The sequence below is a fragment of the Gavialis gangeticus genome, unplaced genomic scaffold, assembly GCF_001723915.1.
Source record: "Gavialis gangeticus isolate Ggan-Ray unplaced genomic scaffold, GavGan_comp1, whole genome shotgun sequence".
Lineage (NCBI taxonomy): Eukaryota > Metazoa > Chordata > Crocodylia > Gavialidae > Gavialis > Gavialis gangeticus.
This window is the reverse complement of record NW_017729004.1, coordinates 152,261-160,914: the sequence shown is the minus strand read 5'-3', so window position 1 is coordinate 160,914 and position 8,654 is coordinate 152,261. Positions and strand designations below refer to the sequence as shown.

Here is an 8,654-nt window from a genome sequence, read left to right as displayed (position 1 = left end):
TCGCTGTCCGTGGCACCCCGCCGGCATGGGCAGGAAGCGTCCGGCTGGAGGGGGCGGCCACAGCCCCAGCGCTCCATGGGACACAGCCCGTGGCAGGGAGGATTAGGCAAAGACCAGGGTTTATTCCTCAAAGTCCCTGTGGTACAAAAGGGGGCGCGGGAGGAGGCACAGTGGGCAGGAGCAGGAGCAGGAGCAGGAGCCGGAGCCGCGCAGCACACCTGGGAGGGCAGGCGCAGGCCGGGCTGCGCGGACGGGGCCAGCAACCCCTAGTAGAGGACGTCCTCGAAGTCGAGCAGCAGGAAGCGGAGCAGGGCGGGGGGCAGCCCCAGGCGCGGCGCGGCCAGCAGCACCCGGCCCTCCAGGTGGGTGCGGAGCGCGTAACGCGCCAGGTGCTGTAGGGAGCGCGGCTGCTGCCCCAGCGTGAACAGCGACTGGTAGAAACCCTGGTGTTTCTGCAAGAAGAGGGCAGGGCGTCAGTGCCAAGGGGCAGCCAGGACCCCAACCCCGGGCAGGGGGCACGGCCCACCCAGCACTTCCCACTGGCACTGGACAAGGAGCTCTGCCAGTGTCCCCTGCCACACTCCCACCCCCGCGGCTATGCCTGCCCGAGGGGCAGCCCCGTCCGCACCTGCAAGGTCTCGGGGGGAACGGCCTTGGCCCACTCGTCGGGGACGCGCACGCGGTCGTAGCTGTTGATCAGGGCCTCGATGACGCGGGGGGCGGCGTGGCAGTACCGCAGCACCTGCGCCGAAGCGGGTTGGGTCAGGGCTGGGCACCGCACAGTGCCACGGCCGCCTGGGTTCAACACCCCGAGTGTGGCACCGGGGCAAGTACCGTGCCCAGCCAGGGTCATGCCACGCAGCATGTGACACAGGCAGGTCCCTGCTGTCCGGGGGTGCGTGCCCAGGCGTGGCAGGATGCCTGGGCCATGGGGCCGGGCGGGAAGAGGTAGACCCCCACCCAGTCCCCCGGCTCTGACTCCCCACCACCCAGGCCACGGGTAGCTGTCAGAGCCAATCGGGCTGCAGAGTGATCCTCATTATCTGGTGTTAATAGGAGATTAATTAGTGTTAATTGTTGATTTTCCTGTATTTTCCCAAAGGGGAGAGCAATCTGCCGATCTCCGGGCTGGGTAATTATTGCTGCTCGGGAATTAAGACAGATGGTTAACCCTTTGAGTGCTGCTGCCCTGCGCCATGGAGGCAGCCAGCACTGGAGGGGAGCCTGGGGAGCCCTGACCCCATGCCCGTGTTCACATTGCCCCGGTGCTCCCACAGCTCCTGCCACGCACCCTCCTTGGGGGCTGGCAGCAGCCCCTGCTTCTGCCATGCCGCCCCTTCCCACCCGTCCCCCTCTCCCGGAGGCTTGTCTACACCAGGGCAGGGGTAGGCCCAGCGTGGTGGGGGATGGGTGGAGGACCAGAGCTCTGCCTGGGAAAAAGGCATCTTAGCCCACAGCAGGATGGTGGGGCCCCCAATGACCAGGGGAGCTCACGAGTGCCTCCTGGCCACACTGTCAAGCCACACACATGCACGCATAGACCTGCCCATACATGCACACACAGGCTTGTGCATGCAGACACACACACATATGCACAGGCCACGAGGGCTTCACACCTTGGTGAGGGAGCCGGGCCAGACGCGCACGGCCCCGTGGTTGAGCAGGGCGCGCACCATGCGCTCAGGCTGGTGGAGCAGCTTGTAGGCAGCCACCTGCAGCACGTTGTGCATGGCTGTGTTGCCGCTGTAGTTCATGATGTTGACGCTGGCGCCGTGGCCCAGCAGCAGCTCCACCACACGCGCATTAGCCACCTTGCAGGCCAGGTGCAGCGGGCGCTGCAGGTCGCGGTCGGGCACGTCCACGCGGGCCCCGTGCTCCACCAGCTGCTGGCACACCTCAAAGTAGCGCTCGATGTCCTCGGGCTCATGGGGCTGAGAGCAGGCGGCGTGCAGCGGCGTCTGGCCCTCCTCGTTCTCAGCGTCCACGGCGGCCCCATACCGCAGCAGCAGACCCACGTGCTCGGGCAGGCCGTGCCGGGCGGCCACGTGCAGAGGCGAGTCCTCCTCGTCCTCCGTGGCCACGTTCACGCTGGCACTGCTCTGCAGCAGCAGCCGGGCACACCTGAGCGGGGGCAGCGCTCAGCCACGAGCCCCAGGCCCTGGCACCCCCTTCCCCCCCCACCCCAGAGCCTGGCCTCGGCACCCTTTGCCCCTTTCTGCCACCCCAGAGCCTGGCTGGAGCTGCCCCCATGTCCCGGCTGGGGGCACAGGATGAGCCCTGTCCATCTGGAGGGGCGCTGGGCCCTAGCAGCTCCAGCACTGCCTCCCGGCTCCGCCGTCCTTCTGCCCCTCGTGCCCGCCGGGACTCACTCGAGGGAGCCAGGGCTCTTGCAGAGGTGCAGCGGCTGGAAGCCATCCTCGGACACGGCCTGGGGGTCGGCGCCGAAGCTCAGGAGCAGGCGCACGCAGCTGGTGTGGGCGGCCGCGCAGGCCTCGTGCAGCGCTGTCTTTCCGCTGGGCGCGAAGTCCACAGCCGCGCCCCGCAGCAGCAGGAAGCGCAGGCAGTCGGCGTACCCGCGTCCCGCTGTGATGTGCAGCGGCGTAGTCAGCTCCTGCTCGTAGGTCAGCGACCACAGCCCTGCGGGGCAGCGGGGGGTCAGCGGGGCAGCACCGGGCACCAGACCCCTGGAAAGGCCCGGATGTCCTCACTCTGCCCTGGTCCATACAACACCCAGAGGCCTGGGAGTTTGTGCTGGACAGCAGGAAAGGAGGTCTCCGAGGAGTCCCGAGCGCTGTCTGCAGCTCCAGCCCAGGCAGGGCAGGCAAGACTGGGGTGAGGGCATGGGCAGGGGACAGGGCAGGAAGGTGGCAGCAGGGCTGGTCAGGGTAGGAAGGGATGCAACAGGCAGGACCCGAGAGCTCTGGAGGCAGAGACACCCCTGTCCCCTCCAGACAGCAACAGCAGCTCTCCGCACCCCAGTCAAGACCCCGACCCCACCAACATCAGCCTCAACCCCCCACCGCGGGACCGGTGACACCCCTGAACCAGAGTGTGCACCCCACACCCAGCCTCAGACCCCATGGCCAGAAGGATCCACACCTGGGCAATACCCCCACGGGCAGGGGCCACCCACCACCCAGTGCAGCCCCCCAGCACCCAGCCTCTACCCCCAGGGCCTGGCACGCGGTGCAACCGGGCCGTGCCAGCTGGCAACCCAGCCCACCCTGCCCAGTGCCAGCAGAGGGGCCGTACGGAGGCAGCGGAAGTTGAAGCGGTAATTCTTCCACTCCTCCAGGTCGCTGGTGTCGAAGACGGCGTTGGGGCTGAGCGCAGCCCGTGGGTCACCGAGCAGCTGGGACAGGGCGCCCACATCCCCCTCCACCAGCGCCTGCCAGTACGCCCAGGCAGAGCCCTCCGCCTTCTTGGTCACGATGGGGTCTGGATACCACTGGGCCGGCCGCCGGCCGCCGGCCTGTGCGCAGCTGCCCATGGCACCGGGGCAGGGGAGCGCGGCACCCTCAGGACTGCTGCCGACACCGGGTGCTGGGGGGTGAGGGCTCAGGGGCTGGTCCAACTCGCCCCTGGGCTGGACACTGCAGCTCTGGCCGCGGGTGGGAAGGCATGGGGGTGTCAGGTCTCTGCTTGCCCACAAGTGTCGGGTCACAGCCTGCGCTATTCTGGGGAGCCGCGTGACTCGGGAGCTCGGCCCAAAACGCAGATAAAAGGACGCAGCTCTGGCCAGCAGCACCCGGCCCTGCACAACTGTTAGAGGGGACGTGATGGGGGGCAGGGAGAGGCAGGGCTGGGTGTGCCCCGGGGAAGTGGGGCTGGCAGGGATTGCAGGGGACACATCTCACCCAAACCCTGCACGAGGCAGGATCAGCCCCGTCCAACCCCCAACCCCCTTGACAAACCCTGTGTGCGACCTTGGAGCCACATCAGTCACCCTGACACAGCCCCAGGTATCGCCCCTGCCCCCGGGATACAGGGGGGCCACGGCCAATGCCCCGCTGCTGCCAGGGGGGTCGTGGGCGCTGCAGAGAGCCCAGGCCTAGGCTGTGCCCCTGCTGCAGAGGAAGGCAAAATCCCCCAGTGCAGACCAGTCTGAGCGGGGGGGGGAATCCCTTCCTGCCCCAGTGTAGCATGGGGCTGAGGCTGAGCGCAGGGGCAAGACCCTCCAGCCAGGACCCTGCGGGGTTGGTGCTAGCAGGAGCATTGGCACAGCCCAGCCCCATCTCCAGCCTGGGCTGCAGCACCCAGTGCCTCTGGGGGAGGCAGTACCCCCCCCACACACATGCAAGCAGCAGGTAGGGGAAAAAGCTTTCCTCCCACCCCCCATAGCAGCCAGCAAAACCCAGAAGCCCAGTAAACACCCGCTGCACCCAAACCAGGGAGGGGCTGGGACTATCACACGTGGTCTGTGGCCAGCCCAGCTGCCAGCCACCTCCTGGTTCACCTGTCAGCCTCCATATCTCGGAGGGCATTGCCGCCCAGCACTGCCTGCGACAGATGCTGCTGTGACCACAGGGCACCCTGTCCCCATGGCTGGGGCAGAGCGCTCCCCTACTCTGGGGCAGCAGGCCCAACCTGGCATCCAGATGCACCCAGGAGAGTAAAGCCTGCAAAGGGACAGGAGCTGTGGGCAAGGACACATCCACCTCACCCTCAGCACTCAGGCCCCAAATGCCCCTCCCCACCACACGCATGTGCCTGGCTGCCCTGGTGCCTCCACGCCAGAGAGGGGCAGGCAGCAAGGGTGGGTGAGGCGGGAGGAGACAGCCCAAGGGGCACCTGTCCTTCAACCAGGACCTGCCTGTGAAGCTGCCGTGGCCAACCCTGCTGCTAGGACCTTGCCTCCCTGGACCCACCCTGTCTGCCAGCCAGCAACAGATCCCTGCACCACCAAGCCCCGTACCTGCCCTGCCCTCCTTGGCACCAGGGCCATGGCAGCTGCAGCACCGCAAAACACCAGGCACAAAGGCGAACACCGGCTGGGACAAATGTGGTGCCAAGTTCGAGGGCCCAGCCAAAGCCTGACTTGGGCATCTGAGACCATCTCACCCTCGGGGCAGACCCAAGCAGCACCTGGCACTTCTGCAGCCTTCATAGGGCTAGGTGTGCAGGCGGTGCATGTGCTTCCCCTGCACATGCATGCATATCCATGCATGCACAGCAAAACAAGCACAGGCTGCAACAGCCCCTGCACACACATTTTCTTCAGGGGCCTTGAGCCATAGGCTTGGCAGGGAGCTCCAGACATCACATCGAGTCCTGAGGCAGGACCAGCCCTATCCAAACTAGCCAACAATAATCTGAACTCAGCATCAGATACCCTTAACCCTGACCCAACACAGGCCCAATACCCAACCCCACCACAGGTGAAGCAGGGGGATCACGGGGGGACCGTGGCAGTCAACATCCTGCTTCTATGAAATGCTGTTAATATATACTCAAGAGGTGCCGGGTAGAGGACCATGGCCGTACTCTGCTTGTGGAAGTGGCTGGGAACCTAATGTGATTTAGGACAGGCCGCGGCTGCCCAGAGCCTGGGGTGGGGCAGGGGATGAGCATGGCACCACCACCGGGATCCCCTGCAGCCCCCACAGCCCAGCACCACCTCCCCCCACACCCTTGGGCTCCTTCCCCCCAATTTCAGACCACCCCTGTGCCCTGCCCCCCTCACCCAGCTTGCGGCTGGTCCAGCGCAGCTCATCACCCTTGGCCTCAATGACGAGGTTGACGGCAGCGCTCTCAGTGAAGTGCTGCCGCACCATCTCCAAGTCGCCTGCAAAAAGCGCGTTCTGCACCAGAAAGTCGTGGCAGGCAAGGGGCTCCATGCGGCGGTGTGGGGACCCCCAGACCCTGGGGCACAGTGCGCTGGGACCGGGGCGGCAAGATGGGCCCACGCGCTGGGCGAGCTTCCAGCGGTGCAGCCGTTCCTCGTCCAGCCGCAGTGAGCGCAGCGCGGCCGAGGTGAATGCGAAGGTGAAGGTGCTACTGGTCATGGCAAGCAACAGGACGAGCCCCTGATTTATAGGGCAGCCTGCGAGCGTCTGGCAGGGCCCCGTGCCTTTGGCTGGGTGCTCCCCAGCTCTAGCAGCTCGGGGTGGGCTGAGCCCTTCAGTCCAGCCTGACTCACCCGTTATAAATAGCAGCTTGGCAGCCCAGCCCTGCACTGTTTGTTTGTCCTCCACAACTGGAGCAGGCTTCCTGTGTCCCTTTGGCCAGGGAAGGCAGGTGGGGGCAGGGACCCCCTGTGCAGCCTCCCCTGCACTGGGGCACAGGCGCTCCGCTCTCTCTGCTGCGGCCTGGGCAGGGGGGCAGAGGCAGTTTGGGACCACGGGGCTGCCAGTGTCTGCACCATGCCTCCAGTGGGCTCCAAGGGGCTGTGTCCATGCAGGGAGTGCCCGCAACCCCTGCCCAGGCTGGGCACCACACGGTCACTTGGCAAGGTGGGGGGTGCCCAGGCCTGGGTGCCAGCCCCTCTCATGCTCCAGGTGCTGAGCTAGAGGTGCAAGGAGCCAGCGCCTGCCCTGCAACAGCCCCAAAGCTCCCTCTGTGCCAGGCATTGTTCTCCAGCTGCAACAGCCAGGCTATGAGCCCCCTTCCACCCTGAGACCTGACGGGCACCGCAAGGGCCCCCAGGCCACCTGTGTGCTCCCAACCAGCGTGCACAGCAAGGCCAGGTGTCACCGCTCTGGTTCCCTCCAGCTGCAACTGAAAACACGTGGACATGTGCACCCACCCCTCTGTGACCCCACCCCCCCCAGCTGCACACACTTCTGTGACACATGGGTCTACGCCTCGGCACACCCTGGACAAGCACACGCACCTATACACATGCCACCCTCCTCCTCAGACAGGCAGGTGTGCTGCACTCGGGCCAAACCCATGCACAAAGCCCTTTCCAGACTCACCTGCACATGTACGTGTCCCCCAAGCATGTGCCCACACACATGCACACACGCACTCCCTGCACATGGACCCACAGGTACACACACCTGCACCAAGCCCCTCACAAGGCTCAGGGGGAAGGGCTGAGGGCAAGTTGGCTTTATGAGGCTGCCCCAGCCAGGGGTGCTGCCAGCTCCCCGCTTCCAGCCGGCTTTACTTCCTCCCCTTCTTCTTCGCTTGCATCTCCTTCCCTTCCACCTGCTCTTCCATGGCCTTGAGCCACCTCTTACCCAGGGGCGTCTTCAGGTACCAGTCCTGAGAGGGGGACAGCAGGTAAGCGGTGGGGTCAGTGCTCCCAGGGGAGGCAGCAGGGAGCCGGGCCCAATGTGCACGCAGCCCCGCTGCTTGGTTCAGGCTGCACCGCTGTGTTCGGCAACATGGCCCACCTCACCCCAGGCAGCTGCCCAGCCAGACAAAGCACAGCAGAACTGGCTCTGGAGGCCTGAGTGCACCCAGCCCATCCCCAGGGCGGTGGTCGCAGTGGGGGGCAGTGGGGAGGGAAGGGGCCGGCACCTGGAGCAACTTCTCCTCTTCGGAGTAGATGGGGTCAGCCTTGGGCAGCAACTGCAGGAACTCCTCGGCACGCAGCGGCCTCCTGGGCAGCTGCAGGATGCGCCGCTCGGTCAGCACCGTCCGCACCACCTGCGCCACGGACCCCTGGCTGTAGCCATCTGAGACCGTGGCCAGGGCGCTGAGGTCCAGGCCATGGCCCACGGTGCCACTGTGCTTCTGAATCAGGCGCTGCCAGGTCACTGCGGGGAGAGGGGTGGTCACAGGGGACGCAGCGGGGCAGGATGGGGGGCAGCTGGCCTGGCTGCACAAGCAAGGGGATGGATGCACTGCACCCAGCTGCTGTGCAAGGGTGCGGGGGGGGCACCAGCACAAGCCCAGGCAGCCGTGAGGCTCGGGGCCCAGCACTCCCACCTCTGCTGCGCTGCATGGGGCCCGTGCCCTGGTGCTGCCTCTGGCTGCACGACCGGGGCTGGGCGGTGATGCCCCGAGCCCCAGCGGCCACTGGTAAGGGAGAAAGGGGGGCCTGGGGCTGGGTCCTCGCTCACCATAGCGGGAGGCGTAGTCGGGTCGGGGCACGAGGAGGACCCGTTCGTAGGCCTTGCACAGGGCCTTGGCATCGGCCGCGTAGGGCCGGTCGGACGTGCCCAGCAGCAGCACCCGGTCGTCCACCCGCAGCGTCTTCAGAGCCTTGGGCAGCTCCTTCCTCAGGCGCTTCGGCTCCGCCTGCGGGCGCAAGGGACTGGAGCTGGGGGTGGGGGCACCTGGGCAGGGCTCTGGGGGTGTCAGCGGGTTTCTGCTCCTTCAGGACTTCCCAGCTCTTAAACAGAGCAAGATGCAGCCCAGAAAGCCCGGCTGGGTGGGGGGCAGACGGCGCAGGGGCAGGCGCACAGCCGACAGCGGTGCCACGGGGGACTGCCTGCCCCTGTGCCACAGCCCAGCGCATCTTCCACCACCTGCCCCCCAGCCAGCCCTGCGGCCCCATCTACCCAGGGGGCTTGTTCCCCACCTGCTCCGAGGACATCCCCCCACCCTGCCCCACAGCCCCATGCCAGGTGCCCCCCACGGCCTCACCTCCTTCTCCTCTTTCGGGACCTTCTTGTAAAACGTCTTCTCCGCGTTGCCGACCCAGATCACCGACGGCTGCAGGAGCCTCGCCACCTGCAAGGGGCCGGGGGCAGGCGCTGAGC

The 8,654-nt window shown here is 66.6% G+C and overlaps 2 protein-coding genes across 2 annotated transcripts in view; both read right to left on the bottom strand.

Moving 5' to 3' along the window:
* Positions 1–218: 218 nt before the first annotated feature.
* ASB10 (ankyrin repeat and SOCS box containing 10) lies at positions 219–6,152 on the bottom strand. The gene is made up of 5 exons (XM_019507988.1): positions 5,684–6,152; positions 2,370–2,637; positions 1,617–2,121; positions 629–742; positions 219–452 (listed from the first exon to the last, which is right to left on the bottom strand). The coding sequence occupies exons 1-5, from the start codon at positions 6,003–6,005 to the stop codon at positions 267–269; spliced, it is 1,395 nt and encodes a 464-aa protein (XP_019363533.1). The 5' UTR covers positions 6,006–6,152; the 3' UTR covers positions 219–266.
* Positions 6,153–7,060: 908 nt separating this feature from the next.
* Positions 7,061–8,654, bottom strand: part of LOC109291054 (IQ and AAA domain-containing protein 1-like) — a 24,572-nt gene continuing 22,978 nt past the window's right edge. The window contains exons 13-16 of the mRNA XM_019507914.1: positions 8,539–8,625; positions 8,013–8,190; positions 7,468–7,706; positions 7,061–7,209 (exon numbers count right to left, since the gene is read on the bottom strand). Coding sequence (XP_019363459.1) covers positions 7,108–7,209; positions 7,468–7,706; positions 8,013–8,190; positions 8,539–8,625 — 606 coding nt within the window. The 3' untranslated portion in view covers positions 7,061–7,107. The remainder of the gene's footprint in view (positions 7,210–7,467; positions 7,707–8,012; positions 8,191–8,538; positions 8,626–8,654) is intronic.